The sequence below is a fragment of the Amphiura filiformis genome, chromosome 1 (genome assembly GCF_039555335.1).
Source record: "Amphiura filiformis chromosome 1, Afil_fr2py, whole genome shotgun sequence".
Classification (NCBI taxonomy): Eukaryota; Metazoa; Echinodermata; class Ophiuroidea; order Amphilepidida; family Amphiuridae; genus Amphiura; species Amphiura filiformis.
This window is the reverse complement of record NC_092628.1, coordinates 19,753,136-19,777,338: the sequence shown is the minus strand read 5'-3', so window position 1 is coordinate 19,777,338 and position 24,203 is coordinate 19,753,136. Positions and strand designations below refer to the sequence as shown.

The 24,203-nt window shown below is 35.9% G+C and overlaps 1 protein-coding gene across 1 annotated transcript in view; it reads left to right on the top strand.

The window, feature by feature from the left end:
* Positions 1–24,203, top strand: part of LOC140156785 (protein sel-1 homolog 1-like) — a 243,091-nt gene that overhangs the window by 18,677 nt on the left and 200,211 nt on the right. The window contains exons 9-13 of the mRNA XM_072179767.1: positions 462–616; positions 1,371–1,427; positions 2,615–2,683; positions 4,290–4,430; positions 22,249–22,336. Coding sequence (XP_072035868.1) covers positions 462–616; positions 1,371–1,427; positions 2,615–2,683; positions 4,290–4,430; positions 22,249–22,336 — 510 coding nt within the window. The remainder of the gene's footprint in view (positions 1–461; positions 617–1,370; positions 1,428–2,614; positions 2,684–4,289; positions 4,431–22,248; positions 22,337–24,203) is intronic.

Sequence of the window (24,203 nt, the reverse complement as noted above, 5' to 3'; positions counted from 1 at the left end):
TAACAATATTTAACAATATTTTCACATTTTTTCAAAAGAGAAACTTGGTCAAATAAAATGTTTTTAAGCTTCCATCGTTATCGCCATTATCAGTTATCGCAATAAATTTTGCCGGCGATATATGATATTGAAATAGTGGCGATGAACATACCTAGCTGCTGTTACTACAGGGTGGTCCAAAAACAACTTTACATGAGATTAAGGTCATGTCTTAGGGGTGCATGGATTTCAGCTGTAATAATCCAATGTTACAACTTATTTTCAGTTCTTCCATGAGGCCACTTGGTATCCAAATTAAGTCCCTTACTTGTAAAACTAGATAACAATTTTCGGTAACAAATTATTCATCCATGCTAACATCTCTCTCTAGCTCCATTTTCAGTACTGATATTCATTACAACTAAAAATAATCAAAACTAAAGACAAACATCCTTTCATGTTTTTTATTTTCTTGTTTACAGTTGCTGAGGATGTATCTTTAGCAGGTGGTTCAGTCATACATCGGGTGAGGTTATATGATGAACAAGAGAACCCTGGTGCTGCCAATAGTATGCTAGATGATGACTTAATACAGTACTATCAATTCTTAGCTGACAAAGGAGATGTACAGGCACAGGTGAGTTGCAAATACAACAAATTATGTCGCAAGAACTTAAGACATTATAAGTCTGTATATCTACCTCGACTCACCGGCACTAGCTTTGAAGTTCAGCGTGTGCACTGCGTTTGCTTAGTGTAGTTTCTTGCGTGTACATATGCGGCACGTTGTTCGCGCACATAAAAGTATGTACATGCACCAAGTAACGCTAAACTAATGCAGAACACGCTGAACTTCAAAGGTAGTGCCGGTGACTCGAGGTAGATATACAGACTATATATTCAACTCATTGAGGTTATTGTGGTTGATATTGGTACAGAAGAGTGCAAGTATGCTGCAAAATTATGTTTGCAATAAACTAAATATCATTCTTGTTTGTGTGTGGTTTAGCATTAAGTACATAGTTATATCACTTATACATAAATATAGACAGTTTATTAATTGATTGTTATCAAAGCAAGAATCAAGGCCCTTCACTGAACCGAGAAACAGGATTGGAACTAGATCCTGTGTGGGACAACCTGATCAAACCCAGCGGCACCAGGGGCAGGACTTTTCCGCCTTCGGTGACGTCATCATGTGTGATGTCACCTGATCAGGTTGGTCTCTAGCCATTTCCAAGAAAAAGATCAGAGCTAACAACATTGGCTGATGATGAGGAAGTTCCTCGAAAGCGCTCCCGGTAAGCGAAATAAACAAGTAGTGTTGAAGTTTAATTTAAATTACTTTCATTTTCTTTTTACTATATTTTAATTATGTACATTTTTTGCAGGTTGGCCTTGGTCAGCTGAATTATCAAGGAGGTCGTGGTGTAGAGCAGAATCACCAGGTTAGTGCAGTTTGTTTTTCCAACATGCTGCCCAATGTATAGACAAAATATATTTCTTGAAAGTTAGACCACTTATGATCCTTTCTCATAGTTGTAGCACATGTCCCACCTACACTGGCTTTCTCTTGATCTCGATCATTGACGAGAGCCCATGATTGAATTAGCCAATCAGAACTTCACTTCCGAGTTTATGCTGTGTACACTCTCAAAATGTAATTAAATGCCGTTCGCCTCTGCCAGCAAGTGTGATTATGACAACCCAAAAATTTTAAGCTTGGGTCCCAAATTGGGTTAGAACCCCTGTTTTAGGCCAAGGGCTTCACTATTATTTAGTAAAAAGTAGGTAATTATGAATCCAATGGATAAGGACACAAAAAATATCAAGGATCAATAAATGATACAAGAGGGCATTTTGAATGTGAAAACAACTGAAAAGAGAACAAGGTACACTATCTTGATGTGGGGAAACAAGTAAAACACATATCTGTATGTACAGGGATAACAAACAGCAAATGTAGGTATAGAAGTTGGTAAAGTTTGATAACCTAAAATACCAATTCCACGGCCCACAGAAGCGTTAACCTGAAAAAACAATGTACAAAAGTGCACTATAATTTGGTTCATTTCAAGTTTTTCAAGTGAAAAGTTTGGTAGTGACGTCAATGCTCTTTCGCGGTTGCACTGCAAGCGAGCCGACAAGCCGCCCCTGTATGCTTGTGTGTACACTCAGAGCGTTTAACTTTAACCGAACTTGAGATGAACTAGAAACAAGTGATGAAAATCACTGTGCTATTCAGATAAACTGAACCAAATGATGACAAGGAATTAATTATAGTGTATTTACTCTTCAGGCATATCTATATGGCATCTTTAAACTTAATAATGTAAGCCAGCGCTTTGAGCGAACGCTGGGATTTGAAGCTGCACCAAATGAAATGCGCACTAATGTTATTGACTTGGGAAGAGTAAGAATACTATACTTCTGCTGGCAGAACATCAGTTTGCCTGACAATGCATCGGGGATAGTATGTGAAATATTGCCACTCAAAAGCAAGTCCAGTTGATAAGATTATGATCTCAAATTCATAGTTATTCCTGCCTGGATGCATGATAATAGTAATAGTTAATTTGTTCTTGCCAATCTTGATACAAACTGTAAGGATACATTTTGTTTTGCTATTTTTCAGCGAGCATTTGAATACTTCACCCAAGCAGGTGAAGCAGGGGACCCCACTGCACAGGCATTCCTGGGAAAGGTAGGTACTTTAACTAATAACAAATTTATAATCCAAAGCAACAGACAATAATAAAAAGAGTCGGTATGCACCACTGTACTTAAGTATCTATGGATACCCAGCAAACACAAAACGTTTTACAGAAAACTTTTAAATGTGGGGTTATATAAAGGGTGTGGAATGTTTTGATAACATTCAGAAAACAATTTTGAAAACTTAATGCAAAACATTATAACTTAATTCAAAACATTATAACTTAATTATGTGTTGACAAAATATTTTGCTGAAATGTTTGCCAAAAGATATTTTGAAATGAGTTTTTCACAACATTTTGAAATGTTGTTGTAGTTTTTTTTATACAAAACATTTAAAAAATGTTTTTATGGCCTTTATATAACCTGACATTTAAATGTTATTAAAATGTTTTGAACAAAACCAAAAATGTTTATAACCTTTTTAAAAACATTTGCGTGTTTGCTGGGTAGTGACAAACATCCAGTTAGGTATTCATAAATATCAGTAATACAAACCTAGGGCCATACACACTTTATTTCAACACAAGTTTGGTAGTGATATCAGTGGCCTAGGGTGTTGGGGGAGGGGATTCTTGGTGAAAATGTAGGTACTATTAGTTATTAGGTGAGGTTTGGGGGTGATACAGATTATATCTAGTCCAGGAGTCCGTATCGCCCCCTAAACCAAACCTAATAACGATTTTATACCCAGCAAACACACTCCGAGTCTAGATGTAATCTGTATCACCCCCTAAAATGAACCTAATAATGATTTTATCATACCGTACAAATAATCTCACATAACAAGAAAATTCATATATTTCTACATGGTAATCCTTGCTATGAAGTAGGCCTAATTCTCCAATAAAGCATGAGAGCTCAACCAGCAGGGCCATCTTCCTCACTAACTTAACTCTGCTGAGACCATCGAAGCCTGCTTCCATATTTGTTCTCTGTATTATTTGGATTGGCGAATATCAGTGAAATCCGTGGTCCAATGTGGGTATACCGGCTTTGTAGCCTGCCATTGAAATGCCATGATTGTTATGAAACAATCATTGCTGGTGTGAGTTGTCATGAAGAGCCGCGCATGCATATGTCCTTGTTAACATGATACAGGGCATCAAAACATGCATGTGACACACCAGCATGTATGATACGAGATATATCATGCCAGTAAATTGGGGCACTTATCCAATATGAAAGCACAGGAAACCACTTCATGGTATTATAAAGTGATACAGAAATATACAGATTGTACTGACCATTTTGACTTTTTTTATTTGTGAAAGGATTCATTATAACTGAAATAATCTTTTCAACTTGAAAATCTGTTTACCAAACTACAGGCTTTCATTTAACAATTTGATGTACTTAAAAAAAGTTGCAAGTGTATGCAGTTACAGTTAAGCTTGGGCTGTGCACAATGATATTCATACAGAGGCATAGATAGACATACTTTTTCAAAACCTTCAGCTTTCTAGGATCACGGTATGCCATATAGATCTCCAATTTCCAGTATAATAAAAATGGTGATATTGGTCATAATTATTTAGAATGTTTGTGTGAACTACCGTTAATTTGCCATTTGTGTGTGTATTATTGTATTGTAGATGTATTCTGAAGGCAGCAAAATCATTAAGCAGGATAACACAACTGCCTTCAAATATTTCAAGAAAGCAGCAGATCAGAATAATCCTATAGGACAAAGTGGACTAGGACTCATGTACTTGTATGGAAGAGGAACAGATCAGGTAAGAAGAGAACAAAAGTCTATTTCTAATTTGGTGCAAAAAAAAATTGAAGATACTTAACATGTGACCATTTTAGGCAACTGGATTCTATGATAGATCACTGCAACTGGCCCTCATGAACATGAAAGAAACCTCATTTAATACAAATGACTCATACTTTGCCCAATTGTGCTGCATCTATTGTGTTGATAATATGTAGTCTCAACTTAATTTTTTAGGTTCAGCTGTGGCCAAATGCAACCCAGTTTCTTATGTTTTGCTTTACATTTTAGAGTTGCTGAAGGGCCAAATATCATTGGTTAGCCTGCTGGAATTGACCCGTGGGCCCCCTTGATTAGGCTGTGTTAGTCATGACACTAAACAGCAAACCTTTCATAAATGAATGGTGTATTAAATTTGTAATATAATAAAAGGAAGAAATTAAAAAAAAATGGGGGGGGGGTGATGTTCCTGTCATTCAAGCTCCACATGGCCAGGCTCCACATAACAAAGGTTATTTGTGGAATGTCTAGGGTGTGCGCTCTTGAAGCAGCAAAGTCCCTGAAATGCTGTTAAATGGTTTGTGGAATGATGTGGGCCGTAGTGGTCAGCGACAACCTGTAAAGTGTGCTGAGGCTTGTGGATCAACGTCTAGGCGTTGTGCCTGTGCGTAGCGCACTATAAATCACTGCGCTTTGCGCTTTCCAGTGATTGGTAACCATAGCATACCTCCCTACTTAGGCTATATGACCAATCATGGTCCATGCAGAGTTTGATTGATAGGATCGTTGGATGACGACTTTAAAAAAAATTTTGTCTTATATTATATAATTCCTTCTTTGCAGTAAGAGATGATATGTAGATTTTTATATCTGATTTCAAATATGGCAGGCAGATTAACCAATATAATTTACATTCAATGCATTAAAGATACAAAACATCCTGTCAGGAATAACAAACAAAGATTAGTAGCAATAATCCAACAGCATTGTGAATAACCCATGGGACAAAATGAATCACGATTCTCATAAATATGTGGAAAGAGGACAGAACAAAAATATATATAAGTATAAAATGGGAGAGTATAAAGGTTTGTGGGAAAAAGGGGAAAAACCATTGTAGGTAGTGATAGACCTTTTCAGCAGCCAGTATGAAGTCTTTGGAAATCACCTCAGAAAGATTTCACATAATGATGAACAAAACACCACAACCAATCACAGACTGGCGACAACGCGTATTGAACAGGGTGTTCACTGCGTGATTGAATACGCTTTCAAATTAGCAGAAATTGAATGGTTGAAAATACTTCGATGGTCGTGATTAATTGTTCAGAGCTTTCATGGTTTGTTTGTTTGTTTGTTTGTTCTGATCCTTCCCAATGGGAAACTCGGCAGAAATAGACAAAGCTACACAAATGCCAAGCTGGTAAAACCAGTCAAAACAAGCAGATTTAACGTCTAGAATAATCAACCACATGCCATAACATACAGGTTGCCTACATAGACAAAACCAATAATTTACTCTGCTTGTAGTCTCAGATACAAGAAATTATTTCTTGCCTCCAATCAGACATAATCCATGCTGTAAGTTCAGTGACTCTGATTAAGATGTAAATCACAGAGAACTTGGACTAGATTTGAGCATATATTAAATATAAATAAACACATTTTCCACGTAACTGTATTCTCTTGGGTCGCCATCCAATATTTTGTGATCCGCGCATTCACGTATTTGACATGATCAAGGGGAATCAGTCGCATGTCCACAATTTTCAATTAGAAGTTTTTTACATCATTTTCTGGCAGTTTACGAATGATACATTTTGACATCTGGTTACAGAATAATGAACAAATTATCAATGGCTGAAAACGAATATAAAACAAAAGAATTTTAACACCGTTTTTGCCAATATTTCAAAAACAATATGTGAGTGGACGCGGCGAATCAGCCGTAAACGCGGCAAATTGTATTCTGAGTTAAAGTGTAAAATGTATGTGAAGGTTGTATTCATATAGGTGTATCAATTCATTGCGACAAGTGTCTTATCAAACGCTGTTTAAATCAATCAATAATACTACTGCTGAAGAGGATAAGCTTCTACCTATTTCTATAGAATAGTTCTTGTCTTTGTTTGCTTTGGCTAAATCCTGTTCAAGTGGTAGATAACAAAGCATTGTATCTTGTCTAGGTATGTATAATCAACAATGAACAATGAGAGGATATTTCTGAACCTCGTTGACTTGGGGATGATTTGAAATGACCGCCAATTATGACTGTTGGATATTTATTACCAGAAATGTAGAAAAACAGACATATGTAGAACCGATAAAAAATACAATTTTGTCGAAGGAACAGAGTTCAACAAATCATAACCCCGCTTTTGGATATCGTTTGAAGTCAAATGATATACCATTTTAAAGCTTATGGTATATATTTTCTAAACACGAAATAAAACAAAATTGACCGGGCCGACTTTACGGCTGATTCGCCGCGTCCAGTCACATATTATCGACATCCGAATCATTCCCTTTGATCATGTCACATATATTGGTTGTGCGTTTCCTTGTGCCCTGCTAGGATGAGGCATTCCAGCCACCTTCTTAAATTAATAAAAACTTCAATGTAAATAAAAAGATGAATAGTAATGATAATAATAATAATAAAAAGGAATGGCCAAACATACTCAACATTTTCTGTAGAGGGTTAATCATGAATGTCAGACAAGTAGTTAAATCAAGTACAAAAACATCTGATAGAATGCTTCTAAAATTTCACCTTGTTTACGTCATAAAACAAAACTATTCAGACTTAATGGATTATCAAGAATTAGATATGTTGTTTGGTTGTATAACATTACACACAGAGCTTAATATAGACTTGTAACATGAGCCATTGAGATGAGATATCAGATGAATGTTACATGTACGCCAGTATCTCAAATTTGACAACCTATCAATGCACAGTTCCTTAACCCCAGTAAGCATCTATGCTCATAGAATGACCTTTACACACACTAGGATCTCAAACATGACAATCTCCAGGACACAGTTCCTTAACCCCAATATGCTTCTATACTCATAGAATGACCTTTACACACACTAGGATCTCAAACATGACAATCTCTAGGACACAGTTCCTTAACCCCAATATGTATCTACACTCATAGAATGACCTTTACACACACTAGGATCTCAACATGACAATGTCCAGGACACAGTTCCTTAAACCCAGTATGCATCTACACTCATAGAATGACCTTTACACACACTAGGATCTCAAACATGACAATCTCCAGGACACAGTTCCGTAACCCTAATATGCATTTACACTCATATAATTCCGTTTTTTAAAGTTGCAAATCTTTTAAAAACTAGATTGTCTCAGCAGCAGGGGACATTAGGCTGTCATGTGCATCTAGGTGTAGAGGCTTATCCTCTTATTCCCACTTGAGCATTCTCAAGTACACTTAAAGTGTTTTGGTCTCCTGGTCAAGTCAGTTTTAATTTAGGGGTTGTTGTTATGTTGTTATAGCAACAAGCTCAGTTTTTCTGTCCAGTCAGCTGTCACTTTAGTGGTGTGCAGCCATTCAGGTCTCCGTCTTATTTTTTAATTCCTTTGTTATGTCCATAGTTCTCCTAGTGATGCACTTGCAATTGTTCCTTCGATCTTGATGGACCAAAAAATCCCACCCACCCTCCCAAAAGCTGGAAGGGTGATTCAGTAACTAAATATGGTTAAAGATACTCCAATAAAATGGTATGTCCAAATATGCTGCGTTATGCTTAAAAATAGAGGCTTTGTATGGAATTTCTTGAAATCTTGAAGAATATCATTAGTAGATTGTCTCCACTTTCTACTGCGTTTTATAGAAGGGGAATGAATGCTTTGTATGGAGTTTCTTCAAAACCTGAAGAATCTCGTCTGTAGATTGTCTCCACTTTCTACCGCGCGTTTTATGGTGTTTGAATGTGTTACGGAGTTTCTTGAAACCTGAAGAATCTCGTCTGTAGATTGTCTCCACTTTCTACCGCGTTTTATGGTGTTTGAATGTGTTATGGAGTTTCTTCAAAACCTGAAGAATCTCGTCGGTAGATTGTCTCCACTTTCTACTGCGTTTTATGGTGCTTGGATGTGTTAAGGATTTTCTTCAAAACCTGAAGAATCTCGTCTGTAGATTGTCTCCACTTTCTACCGCGTTTTATGGTGTTTGAATGTGTTACGGAGTTTCTTGAAACCTGAAGAATCTCGTCAGTAGATTGTCTCCACTTTCTACTGCGTTTAATGGTGCCTGGATGTGTTAAGGATTTTCTTCAAAACCTGAAGAATCTCGTCTGTAGATTGTCTCCACTTTCTACTGCGTTTTATGGTGTTTGAATGTGTTACGGAGTTTCTTGAAACCTGAAGAATCTCGTCTGTAGATTGTCTCCACTTTCTACTGCGTTTTATGGTGTTTGAATGTGTTATGGAGTTTCTTCAAAACCTGAAGAATCTCGTCGGTAGATTGTCTCCACTTTCTACTGCGTTTTATGGTGCTTGGATGTGTTAAGGATTTTCTTCAAAACCTGAAGAATCTCGTCTGTAGATTGTCTCCACTTTCTACTGCGTTTTATGGTGTTTGAATGTGTTACGGAGTTTCTTGAAACCTGAAGAATCTCGTCAGTAGATTGTCTCCACTTTCTACTGCGTTTAATGGTGCCTGGATGTGTTAAGGATTTTCTTCAAAACCTGAAGAATCTCGTCTGTAGATTGTCTCCACTTTCTACTGCGTTTAATGGTGCCTGGATGTGTTAAGGATTTTCTTCAAAACCTGAAGAATCTCGTCTGTAGATTGTCTCCACTTTCTACTGCGTTTTATGGTGTTTGAATGTGTTACGGAGTTTCTTGAAACCTGAAGAATCTCGTCGGTAGATTGTCTCCACTTTCTACTGCGTTTTATGGTGTTTGAATGTGTTACGGAGTTTCTTGAAACCTGAAGAATCTCGTCAGTAGATTGTCTCCACTTTCTACCGCGTTTAATGATGCCTGGATGTGTTAAGGATTTTCTTCAAAACCTGAAGAATCTCGTCTGTAGATTGTCTCCACTTTCTACTGCGTTTTATGGTGTTTGAATGTGTTACGGAGTTTCTTGAAACCTGAAGAATCTCGTCGGTAGATTGTCTCCACTTTCTACTGCGTTTTATGGTGTTTGAATGTGTTACGGAGTTTCTTGAAACCTGAAGAATCTCGTCAGTAGATTGTCTCCACTTTCTACCGCGTTTTATAGTGGGCTATTGGTTGCCTTCATGCTTTCCTCCCTTTCTGCTGCGTTTTTATACCAGGGTTATAAATGCTTTGTTGCTTATTTGGAGTATCTTTATTTACTTGGTTGTCAATACCAGTGGATTATATATCAGTAAATGCGAAATGGTTTAAGCATTGATGCCGTATCTTGCTGAATACAAAATGTTCGTTTGCTAGTGTTGGCATTGTTTATTCTTTTGGAGATTTCTAATTATTTAATTGCGGTTAAAAATGCTGTTTTCCAATCCAATCCTCTGTTTGATCCAAAGATGTATCTGTTTAAGATATGCTTAAGATTTGCTTAAGATGAAATTTGGTTAAATGTGATTCAGAAGTCAACTTTTGTTTGTCCAGCCTGTATGGTTGGCTTGTACACATTTTTCCAATAATTTGTGTATTTATTGATTTATATGAAGATGATAAATAATTCCAAATGCTTGCTGCAATTAATCATCTCAATGTATATAATTTGTTTAATTGATATGAAATCTGTTATTATCTCAATATAGTCTTAATTTCTATGAGATTGTGAAATTATTATAAATAAGCTTATGTGTATTAAATGGTCCTCATGATCGTGGGGGCAATGCGGAGTCTATTCTTTGCGTTGTTGTGCTTTCCTGCTGTCTCGAGACAATGACCTTTGGATGAGTTGAGTACTAAAATTTGTATCCTACAGACCAACTTTGAGATCAAATGTTGAATTTTGCTTGTCAAATGGAGTTTTAATATTGAACTATGCTATAGGGTATGAGACTTGTATGGCTGAAGAGTTTTTGCTTGGTTGGGGGTACTCAAGTTTGGTTTGGTACATGTACTCAAGTTTGGTTTGGTTAGGGATGTGCATTCTTCAAAGTGAACCCATCCACATAAAAAAATTTCAAGAAATTTGGACCCATTTCTATATTGCCAAAGGTTTTACAACTTTTCACAACTTTATGGCAAATTTAAAAAATGTTGGCTACAGGTAGGTAAAATCATAGATAGTAGTCTCTACTGTCTATGGTAAAATTGTACTATTTGGGGGGGTGGGGGGGGGGGGGAATTGGCCTTGAGAAAGGAGTCATTGATATGCCAAAGGGTTGAAAATTTGATCCATATTTGGGACAGATCCCTGTATGGACATTTGTACTGAGTACCTCCCTGGGGTTGCAAGAATTCTAGCTTTAGATGCAGATCAGATTGGTTTGTTGTATTAGATTACAAATACCATATTTGTGACACAATCTGGTCCATGGGGCCAAAGGCGGCAAATTTGAAACTGAGATAAAGGTAAAAATATGGAGTAAAAAACACTAAAATACATAAGAAAATATACATCAAAAAACTTCTGAACTTATAACCAAGTATGCTAGACCTTTGGTGTTTTCAGTAAATGATAGCCTATTGTATGTATAATGTATTAAAATAATTACAGTAACTCAATTTTCAAAAATGCCTCCTTTGGCCCCCATGGACCAGATCGTGTCACATTTATGAAAATGGTAATTATATTCGACTTTGATCTGATATGATGTGGTGTAATCAAGCAAAATCAGGCTGAAGTCGGACATATTAAATTTTCAGTTTCTTATAGGATTGTAAACAGCATTTGCAAAGCTACATTTTGCAAAAAAAATCATTGAATTTAGACAACCAGTTCAAAAGATGTGAGCAGTTAAAGAGTTTCCAAAACAGTAGGAAACAAGTTGGCGATATCTTTAAATCAATATTTCCGACTTCTGACTAATTTTGCTTGATCACATCACATATTTCCAAGGGTTAGCATTATAACAGTCCAGAATTGGGTGTATACATTTAAATTTACACCGGTCCTTTTGTTTTGGGTCATTCTTATATTTGGTAAACATGACGTTGATTCAGATTTATTAAATGCCCAACATTGCACCAACTGCAATACATAAACATGAGATTAACAAACAGAGACATTGTAAGTCGAGAAATGATGTCTTGCTGACTATACAGATGAGATGAGATGAGTTAAAAAAAGTAGGTGTTCAGATGCACTTTTAGGCAGCTGACCGTAGGAGTATTTCTGTTGTGTTGTGTGGAAGTCTTATTCCATTGAATTGATGACAAAGACCTCACAGCCAGTTTTGATCAGGTGTGTGTGCATCATGGTATATTTTTTATTACTTAGCATTTATCTGGTGCACTTCAAAGCACAGAGTGCTGTTTTTCTGTTGAATATAAAAATTGGATCACTTCCTCCAAGCAGCAGCCTTTCAAAACACGTCTTGTTTATGCTTAGATTGTGAATATCTAAACAGCGTTGTGACAAATTGAGGCAATCGGAATTAATCACTCTACTCTTTTCGAAACTGACTATGATGTACATGTATAGGTAGGCCTATGACTCTATACATGGGACCAAGGGCTTTTAATGTCCCCTCAGAAGGATGGAGTACTCACTTAATTCACTTACCCAATTCTAAATGAACCATGGAGAGAGTGGAAGTCTGAATTTAATCTACATGTACAGAGGTTGCCAACTAATTATAAATTGGGTTTTTTTTCCAAGTGCATATATCCCAGTAAGTTACCGGGATAAAATTTTTCCTCAATATTTACAGAAATCCATGGATTAGGGGTCAAAATCTGTCCCCACTGAGATCAGTGTAAATCTGTTGAGATATATGGGGGTATAGGGTCCCCCTCGTCCACAGTGCTGTCTTTTTTGCCTTGTAAAGGCAACATTCCTCTGTGTTGTATGAATCAGTCCAAATTGCTGTTGGCTGCATTTATGCTTGTGAGGTACTACATTACTGTCTACCAGGCTCTGTCTATATTGTAATCAAGTTTTTGATAGCAGCCACCTGCAGTAGAATTGACTCCTCTGTCGGGTCATAGACATTCAGTAGTTTTTGGTCAATTCTTTGATACAAGAAATATCAATCATTTGAGAAAACCAGTCACCTATGCACATCACAAGTAGACCCCCCCCAAAAAAAAAAAGTTCACTTCACACCTCCCACACACACAAGTAAGAAATGCCCACATATGAAGAGCTTTGTTACAAAATCCCTTACATCCACTTTAGCTATTTTGAGAAAACATAAAAAAAATCATCAAAAAAAGTACTGATATATGGGGGTTTGAAACAAAAGTAGTTTTTGGCATGATGATTTTTTGATGTGTTCTCAAAATTGCTCAAGTGGATGTCAGGGATTTTGCAACAAAATTCTTCATATAATTTCAGGCAACTTCAGATTTATTTATTTTTAAAGTAAAAAATATTTTACCTCTCATATCTGCAGAAGTTAGGATATGTAAGAAAGATTTGAGACATACATGTATGTCAGTAATTATTGAGAGAGTTAACACCAAGATTTGATTTCTTCAGAACCGTTTTAGGTTATATGGTACATTTCCAGTCATGAGTGATTGATTTATAAAATATTAAGTAATAAGATTGGAGCTAAAGTTTTAACACAGTCCTTTTAAAAATGATGATGGAATTGGGTGAAGGTCACATCTTTTCAAGGTTATTTCAGAATAGGCTTAAGCTATTGATGCAGGTTGAAACTGATCAAGATTTAGGTATTGTGGGAACATGGAATATGAAATACAGGCAAAGGGAAAGGGTAGAAAAGTGAACAGTAGACAAGTTTTTAAGTAACAATTATAAGTGAATCTAGCAATAAACAAAAATGTAGGAAACTTTATGTTGATTCATCATCATTCAAAATGTAATGTTCAATCTTATAACCCTTTCAATTCTGAACACACATTCTTTCATCTTGGTCATGCAGTATTTGTTATAAAAGTTTATGTATTATACCAAAAATAAAAAAATTAATAAATAATAACAAATTCAGTGCGAAGGAGTCAAGGTCATTATTTATTTGTACCATCCGGTGGAACCTCTGTATTGAAATCCTTAACACATTTCTTATTAGCCACTGCGTGGGTATCTCTATTGACTAAACCTTGTTCAATATCAAACTTGTACATTATTGGTGAATTTGTTTGTTCTATCATTCATCGTTGCAATATCACATTCAATCTAAATCTCTTTCTGCCAGAGTAAGAAAACCATCTCATGCAAAACAAGAATGTAATGAAGTAGTGTAAGAATCTTGACAAGCATGAAAAGAGGTGGGTGTTAGTAACATTGATTTTTATAGATACACCTCCGCCTATTTGTATATTAATCATGGTTTGGAGTTATGGCAGGAGCCATATTTTTAGATATTTCTATAGGTCTTGCATTTCTTTTACGGCCTATAGTATATCAAAACAAATGTTTTGGCATTTACCGTCTCCTGAGAAAATGGGGCAGAAATGACACCCCTTATATTGATTGAGCCTTGGTATATCGTTTATAGAACTCATATCATTCCAGCTTTATTTATCTCTATATTTGAGTGCAAACATTGCTAGGGTTTGCTCCTCCTCCGACATGCCTTAAATGTCAAATTTTGATGGAATTTCATCGCATTGTAAAATGTGTAAGAATATGAAATGAAAATAATGAAGATGATTCATATTGCCAGACAGATGATTCATGTTGCTTGCTCATACATAACCTGTAGGCTATATGTGACTGGACACTACGAATCTGCCGTAAACTCGGCCCCCGGTCAATTATTATTTTGTGTTTAGAAAATATATATCATAAGCTTTAAAATAGTATATCATTTGACTTAAGATGATATCCAGAAGCAGGGTTATGGTTTGTTGAACTCTGCGCCTTCAACAAAATGGTACATTTTTTTCGGTTCTACGTGTGTCTCTTCTTCCACATTGCAAGTAATAAAGTCATAATTGGCGGTCATTTCAAATCATCCCCAAGTCAACGAGCTTCAGGAATGTTCTCTCATTGTTAAATTGTTGGTTATACATACCCAGACAAAATACAATGCAATTGTAACCCACCACTTGAACAAGATTTAGCCAAAGCAAACAAAGACTAGAGCTATTCAATGATTCTTTATGTAGAAGATTATTATCCTCTTCAGCAATAGGATTATTGATTGGTTTAAACGGTTTCAAATGAGAAACATGTCGCGCCTAATTGAGACACCTATGAATACGATCTTCGCGTACATTTTGCACTGTATCTCAGAATACAATTTGCTGAGTTTATGGCTCATTCGTAGTGTCCACTCATATAATGATAATAATACAACAATAATAATGGCATTTATAATACGCCATCAAGCTAGTGACACAATCTAGTAACACTATTCGCTGTAGAAGTGACGCAGTTAATCAAATTAACTACCATAGCAATAGAGGAATACAATTTTGACTATATCGCCCTGCACTACAACGTTCACTCGGTTACCTATGCATTGAACCATAGATGTCAAAGAACAGGAATAAAGACCTGTATCGTAATTCTATAGAATATGCATATTATGCTGATCACTCGCACCTGTTAGAGTGCAATCTGCTTATAGTGCAGGACGCTATTCAAAAATTGCATTCCTCTATTGCTATGGTAGTTAATCCGATTATGACGTCACTTCTACGGCAAATTCCGAGGTGCAGAACATGAAAATATACAACACATTATTAATGCTCTGCATGCTGACCATAGGCTTCAACATACAAAGCCCAAGTTTTTCTCAAAATATTAAAAGCTATCTCCAGAACCTCTGAATCAATGGGGGGCTTGTTTGCACTCATTTTACGAAAGGAAGGTTTTATTTCAAACTCTAATGGTGACCCGCAGGTCAAATTGCTAGAATTGTACATTAAACACAACTAAACAGACACAATGCAATTTGCAGGCAGCAGCTAAATCAGCGCCAATATTGCAACATTGAAACAAACAACTATACAAACATCCAACCCAACCCAACCCAACCCCATCCCCCAGTTTAATGCAGTTTTCATGCTGATTCCAAAAATGGTCATGAAAATGTACAATTCTGAAATTTCTAAATTTGTCTTGTTGTCTGCAATTGACACCCATGAAGAAAGAGTTAAACACAATGATTATGAAGGGGGACATTTTGTCAAGAATGATAATGGCAAATACACAGATCCTCTATGGTATCACTCAAGGTGAAAGAAATAGACTGCAGAAGCTGCAAAATCGTGCTGTGCGTTTGATTTTCTCTGTCCCTCGCTCAACTGGTACCTCCAACCTTCTCATTCAATTGCATTGGCTTCCAATCCAGGACCGAATTCTTTTTAAACTTCTGCTTTATGTTTTCAAGTGCTCTCAGGGCCGTGCCCCCAATTATCTTTGTGAGCTTCTTTCAGCCTATGCTCCCGGAAGAGAATTGAGATCTTCTTCCGATAAGACTCTGCTTAGTCAGACTAGGGCACATAGAGGATCTGGTTTAAATACCTTCTCTGTCTCTGGCCTGAGGGAATGGAACAAACTCCCTAAAGCCATCAGGAAGTCTCCATCAATTCCAGTTTTCAGGAAGAAACTGAAAACTCACCTTTTCAGTTAGCTTCTTTCTTGTTCCGCTGTGTTTCTTTTTTTTCCCCATCCTTTCTCTCCTTGTTCAGCGCTTTGATAAATTTAAAGGCGCTTTATAAATACCTTTATGTATGTATGTATTGTACATCAATAGATAACCTTGAATTTGAGCTCCCTATTGATGGACAAATAACAGATCAAGTTACAGATTGGGAAGATGTTATTCCTGATGCTGGTCAAAATAGTCCATTGTGTCCCCTTGAATCAATGAAATAGCTTTGGGGATTAAGTTACAATGTAAGTTAATTCATGGATAAAAATGGATTGAGAACTGTGTGAAGGTTCCCTTGTTTTAAGGCGAATGGGCTGGGATGGGAGGAGCCAAAATGTCCTGTTTTTTAGCCACATAACTAAAAACTGCAGAGTGTACTTCTTCATATTAATACACTGATTTTATAGAAATGAGTCAAGGAAGTGAATAATTACATTTATATTTCCATATTTTGCGGTTCTTCAATTAAGGCAAATGATATAAAAGAACAAAAAGTTTTGGGTGTTTTCCCCTCCTGAAAAAATCCTGCACATGGGCGGAAATGATACCCCATATATCAAGCGTTGGGATCTCCTTTATAGAGCCCATACCATTCCTCTTGTGTGTCAGCTTTATTTGTCTCATTAGATCATGTTACCTCTCTGACTCACCTTAATCAAATGAAACATAGCTTTGGGGATTCAAGTTACAACTCATGTTCAGTCGATAAAAATGGATTTAAGAACTGTGAGAAGTAAGTTCAGGTAACTCTACATAATTGATATGCAATTTTGTTTTGGATACTCTGTACACACAGCTAAGGAAAGAGAGAAAATTCATGATGCCGACGCCTGAAGACAACATACACATCTCAATTTACTATGAGGAAGTCATCATTCACAAGTCCAATAAAAATGTGACAAATGTAATGGCTTCCGATATTGATGTCCGTAAATGACATATATATAGAGAGAGTATTGAATGACATATCGACTGATCAGGGCCAGAAGTGGGTAAGTGTAATAGCTGCCCTGTGAATATTTTGCAATTTACACACAATACACTGTACTCATCTACACATGGCAGCTATTGCACTTATCCACTTCTGGCACTGAGCAGTCGATATATGATGTATTATTAGCTATCTGTTATCCATGACAGAGAGCTGTAATCAAATATCTCTCACTTCAGCCTCTTTGAAGCTGAAGATGAGTGCATTATCTTCATTTGCATCATCCAAACATGCTATTTTCACCAGTTTCTTTGTATATGTAAGGTGTAATTTAAGTACTCAGCAAGATGTTTTTATAGTTACGATGAAAAAACTACAATCGGTTTCATTCAGTCCCAGAACTCCAAGGTTTTAAAAGCAATATTCTTGTGGAGTATAGTCACTAAGGTGGCTAATGTTCTTTTGTTACAGTGAGTATAAAGGATATGCATTTCTCAGGGTGCCGTGTGTATTGGAGCATTTTTACACATAGGATGGAAACTGGAGAGTTGCCAAAACCTACCTCTGTAAGAAAAGAATAAATGGGATGTTTCAAGTCTGATTCACAAAAAGGTTTTTTTTGCAATCCGTTGTAAATTCTTGATAAGCCAGTAAAGCCAAGTTTGCTGTAAAACAGAGTGTGATTCAAACACCTGTCAATCATTTTGTTATTACCGTTTGGGTATTACTGTGTCAGTGGAAATTTTTTGCGCTACATTATTGTCACGCTTTTCGCGTTCCAGAGATGCTACCGGGAAAATTACAACACACAAATATATTCTTTTTGTCTTTAGTTCAATGTAAGGAAACTAAAAATCGCAAATTTAAAAACAATGTAAACCATTCAAAATTGGTAAAGTGTGAAAGATTAATCACACAAAAAATTCCACTTTTACAGGCTTTGACATTTGAAATTTGCAGGGGAGCTTTTAATCGCTCTCCTTGAGTGCTACAGGAGAGCACTAGGAGAGCATTTTACGGCACTGTATTATGTGGTTATTATTGTTACACCAAAGGTAGGCGAGCAATAAAAAGCTCTCCTCAGCTTTATTTGAGGGAAGTGAAGGGGAGCAATCGCTCTAGCTCTCCTCAAACGGCAAAGCCTGCTTTTACAATGTTCAAATTTTGGAAGTAGGCATTATCAATTAAAATATGAATGTTACACTTCTTTTTGCCAGCCCATAGGGCTGGTATCTAATTCTGAGATGGGATTTGTGTACACTAAAGATTAGCTAAGATTATAGCCTTCTTCTATTGGTATGAATTATTTTTTTAAATTCTTGTGGTGGAAATGTTTTTGATGTCTGCTAATTCGATTTGCAAGGAAAAGAAAGTATGTTTTGCCGTTTCAACGAACAAAAACGATTGAGTATTGCCAAAGTTATGTTTGAATTAATTATGACTTAAAAAGTTATCATAGGTTAGGCCTACACATATAAACATAAACTTGTTCAGCTATCAGCATATCAAGAAAATGACATGGTCAACAATTAGTAATTAGCAGGGAATGATCACTGGAACGAGGTCATATCAGTGGACTACTGAGCATAGCATGATGTTTGGTTGCCTGTGAGTGCATAATTGATATGTTGATAACAGATCTAATAATGTTGTAGAATCAAAATCTTCATTATATGGACCACATTGAAGTCAAAGTAATTATCTATCCTATCCTGTATCGTTTTATGGATAAAATTGACTCAAAATGTTATTGATGATATTATTGCTATCTTTAACATCAGTTTTGTCTTTTCACCGGAAAAACCCGATGGAAAATAAAGTTTTTAGGGCTAGCTATAATATTGAACAATATATCCCATATTTTGACATGCACTTATAGAAAATAAATAAATTATTGTCTTACTCTATAAATTATAAATACTGTAAAATGACACATAACTAAAGTGAGGCCACTTTCTATCTTTTTATTTGATTCATAAAATTACATTCAACAAAATGATTGAAGACTGAGAAAACACACAATGCAGACTATTACAGAATGGAGTAGGTAAGATGCCATGTCCATAGCTTTGCAGGAGTTTCGGACTAATACAGTTTAAAAGTGAAGATTGTAGTGAATGATCAGTCCTTTATCATGTGCTTGCCACTATCTACTTTATAGTAAACTATACATTGCGAAATAATATAAAATCATTTTAAAATAAAATGTGCATGTAAGTTGAGTTTACATAGCGAATTAACTAACAACTGCAGTGTATTTCTTGATTTTAATAATAAGCATGGGTAAAAAGCAGTAAAGACAAAAATACAGAACAATTTGGAGTAATGAATTAAAGAGTTGACAGGAGTTATAGGAGTTAATGCTTTTTGCTGTTTCAGTGTGCATGTTCTCACCATTGATGGTTTGTTGAACTGTCATATAACATGGATGTAAGCGTGATCCTAAAAAATGCCTTCACGGTGACCCAAACTATTTACAAGACCTCTTCTGCATTGAGGCTGGCCTTCCCTTTTAAAGGGAATTTTTATTTTATACCTTCCAGCCAGGAAATTTGCAGTGGGTGCATATTTTCAACACGATAACAAAAAATATTAATTCATGGTTTTTTTAATTGTTTTCAATCCACTTGGGTATAAATGTGAAATTTATTATATGCGAATAATTCTCCAGACTATTATTTGCGGTGGATGGTTTACAAATTCTTGACTTAATTAGTAATAAATCCACATCAAGAAGGATGAGTTAATGTGATTGATAAAAGTGTCCTCCAAATGTTTTATAAATCTGAAAAGGAGTTACAAATTATGGTTGATCAGGACTTACTTAAACCATCAAGCACCTCAATTGATTTACAGACAACTAAAGCAAAACGTAAATCAAACACTTGAATCCGCCCAGTGTAACTTCTTGAGTTCTTGCCATGAAAACTTGTTTCAGTTGAAATTTTGGGATATAAAATGGACAGCTTCATTATTGTTCAATGGAATGGGCTTATTTTTGTGTGTAAAGCTGTTGAGATGTGACATGTTTTTAAAGGTCGACTTTACATGCCACTGCAATTAGATTTTATATGACTAGGCTAGAATTAACTGGAATTTGAATCAGTTTCCCAACAACAGATTGATTTCATGGTATGATATGTAGGTCTTGGATGACCTTATTTTATTAAGTGAATCCTGGGGAGGGGGCATTAAGAACTTGTTTTGACATAAAATAGAAGAATCACCTTATTCATACCTTAAGTGGTGAACCTTTGATGTGACAAATTGAAGTGGCCTTCTGGTAAGCCTTCTTAATGTATATGCCACATTTCTTGGTAAATGTATGTAAAAATCAATAAATAAACTAGATAAAATCTTGGTTTAATGGAAATATCTTGCAGCATTAACCTTCTGGTTGTGATGTTGATGAATGATGCTATACATGTATATAATGTTAGACCATTGAGCAAAATAAATCACTCATGGTCATTATTTAGTCTCTCCCCAGTATTATCATTGGTTAAGTATGCATTAGGTCTAATCATACAAAGAGCGTATAGGGCAGGATTGAAAATACTTTATTCTTGTTTGAAGAATGAATAAGGGAATAATTTCAGGATGAATAATTTTTGTATTTCATTGTTTTCAGTCATATGAAATGAATCAAGAAAAAGAATTTAAATTTGATTTGATTTTAGACATATTCCAACAGCTTTGACAATCTGACATTGCAGAAAATCAAACATTAATCTTATGTAATGCTCCCTTGTCCGTCCTCATCACATATCATATTGTGTATATGGAATTGGATTGAAGGTTTGGACTTGCCATACAGATCAGTATTCACTTTATACACATGTACCTAATATTGCAGCATCTTTGCAATTTGATTTTGGTGCTGTGCAGTTATGTTATATAGCGCCATCTATGGAGAGGTTGTTGATACGAGGGAGGAGGATTGGTGTGTGTTCGTGATACACATGGTGTGCATATTACATACATGATGCCAATAACAGGTTTCATCATCATGGATACCAAGTTTCTCAGTTTACTTATTTTTCATCATATGCTTTTTTTTACAAATAGAAAAATTAATTATTCATATACAAAAAACTAAAAAACAAACAAATAAAGGTAAGATGAAGTTTATTTTAACATCAAAAAGCAACAAACAATAGGATATGCAGGCATGAGAATTTTCAGGTTTAAGCCTGAATTCAGGCTTTTTTGTTGTCCAAAGTTCTGCACTTTCTTTTAATTTCAACCCGTTTTTGGCCTTTTTAGCCCAATTTCACACACTTTTTCAGTTTTTTTTTCAAACACTTCGGCATTTTTCATGGATGATCATTCTCATGCCTGGATATGTTTTCAAAAGCCCCGATGACCTGAAAGCACATTACCTTTGCATTTAGAACAAAGTGATACAAAAATACAATACACAACAATAAAATTAATATCTACAACATGTCCTGTATTGTTCTGTAGACTGTGTGCAATCTGTATGTGTGTAGGTAGGATGCAGTCAATAAGAATGCCTAACATACAGCTGTGTGCCACTGACTGTGGGTCAGTCATTGCGGACCATTTTAATGGTATATTATTTAAAGATGGCGAGAAAAGTTTGCAGTGTATTCCTGTAATGATTGATGTGGTAGTATGTTTATCATCATATCCACACCCATTTTATACTTTTCCTTTCCTGATATTTTGTCAACAGTGACAGAATAGGGATAATTAAAATAAATGAGAACATTTATTCTAGAAACACTATCGTCAAGATGGCCTTTTGGATGAATTCGTATGTCAAAAGCACTTCCCATCAACAGTTAAATTTAGAAGACTGACAATTAACCTGTATATATTTTCTAAAGCACACCAACAATATATGAAATACTACTGAACACTATTTTGCAAAGACCTTTCACACTGCCGACCGATCACATAAAAAGAACTAGGTCACGACTGCGTCATGCAATACTACGCAGATTGTACGATGAATGAGGTCCGAATCTGATGATGACATGATTCAGTTTGTCAATCAGAACCTGACTTCATGTTTATACCAGAAACTGCGCCAAATCGGGCAGTGCTAAAGGTCTTTGCAAATATGGTGTAGAAGAAAAACCAATCAATCCATTATAGACAGTGTTAACTTTAATTTGCTGACAAATCTCAGAATTCATTGTGTTTTTTGTTTGTTTTGTCTCTGTAGGATTACACTAAAGCGTTTCAATACTTCCAGGCCGCAGCTGACCAAGGCTGGGTGGACGGTCAACTTCAGCTTGGCACAATGTACTATAGTAAGTATCATATGACTGCCAAATGTGTACCGTATTCATTCCATTTACAGCCCAGGGCACTTAATAAAGTTGTTTTGGGCGTGCGCTTAATTTTTACATTGTTTTCATAATATCAATATGACAGATGTGAATGGGTGGTGAAGATTATCACATTTTGCTCGTTGTAAAGTTGCTGGGTGGACACTTATATGGCATGGGCGCATGGGCAGTTAATGAATGAATATGGTATAGTTTTTCACAATGTGCATATAGCTGTTCAGATACCCTAAATGGAGAAATGTGGATCTCTATCTGAAAAGTTATGACATCTAAGAAAATATATTAAAATGTTATTGAATCTTCACATCAATCACACAACTAAAAACAGAGAATATATAATTGGATTATTCCAGTTGAAATCCATACACCCCCTATGAAAGGCATGACCTAAATCTTCCACACAGGGATTGTGAATTTCAAATGGGTTTACCTAAAATGACTTGAATGGGTGACTCAATTTGGAAACTATACCCCCGTATGTGGGAGATAAGGCCATGTCTCTCCATAAGGGTGTATGGATTTCAACTGGAAGATCTAGCGTATTACTGTAATCAAAGTGATCAATGAATCCCAAGATGGTTATAAAAGGAAAAACAGCTGTGCAGAGCTGTACTGTTACTTTCCTCTAACACTAGTCAGACTGCCCAGTAATTCTATAAAGCTACTGGTCAGACTTCACAAAATTACTGGCCTGACGTTGTAATTACTCACATTGATCTATAATTATTACTCGCCAGAAGGGCAGATACTCCTAAAATTTCACCCGCTCAAGAGCAAATTAACCTGCCTCATGCATGCACGCAGGTGTAAGGCACATCCCTGCAGCTATGTGTAATCACAGTATTCCGTCATCTTCTCAGCTATAAATTTAATACAAAATGTTCGCAAGTTTCAACAGAATATTTGAAAAAGTATACTGATTATGTATCAACAGAGATATGCTAAATAAAATATGGGAAATTGATATAAAAACTTTGACACATAATGTGTGGAGCCTGGGTAATACAGCTTGAAAATTGTGGGGATGTAATTGGATAGGATGTATTTGAGTGACAATGGTGTAAAGTAGGGTTGCACAACTTCAGCTGTTGCAGTAGTTGAGTAGTCAACATCAAACAGTCAGGACTAAGATGATTAGGATGACTATATGCAGGTCAAAATCTAAAAAAAACCAGCTTTTGTAGCTTTTTTTTAACAAATAAATTTATAGCAAAAGAACAACATTTATAGGGGGATGATAATTATGTGATACCCGTAGCGTATTCCCCGACCCCTCATATTCACTAGAAAGATTGTGTGCTCAGGACTAAGATTCATTAATAATGGATAATGAATTAATTGGATAGTAAAAATTCATTAATTGGATAGTAATTCATTAATTGGATTAATTCATTAATTGGATAGTAAAAATTAGCCGGCATTCAGCCTGGGCTAGCTACAACCCTGGTCCGATGATAACACATGTTTTCTTCCTCGCATTGAAGTCCATCACCCAAACATGCATCAGTGGCGTAACTTTGTGTCAGGGTGCCTGGAGGCGAAAGTAGATTGGGTGCCCCTCAGACCATATGAAGGGTGTGCATGGTGCAGAGCAAATCAATTTAGGTATTGAAAGCCATAGACCTAACGAATAACTTACAAATAGTTTTTCAGATAAAATTTATTTCATGTTTCAATGAACTTCATATTAATTTAAAAAAATTCATCTTCTCCAATGTGTTTACATTTGAAGATGCATCACTAGAGCTGCAGTGACATATCTATTGGTTGTGATGCCCGGGGCAATAATACAAAATATCCCTCCCCCTAAAACAATTGCAAAAATACC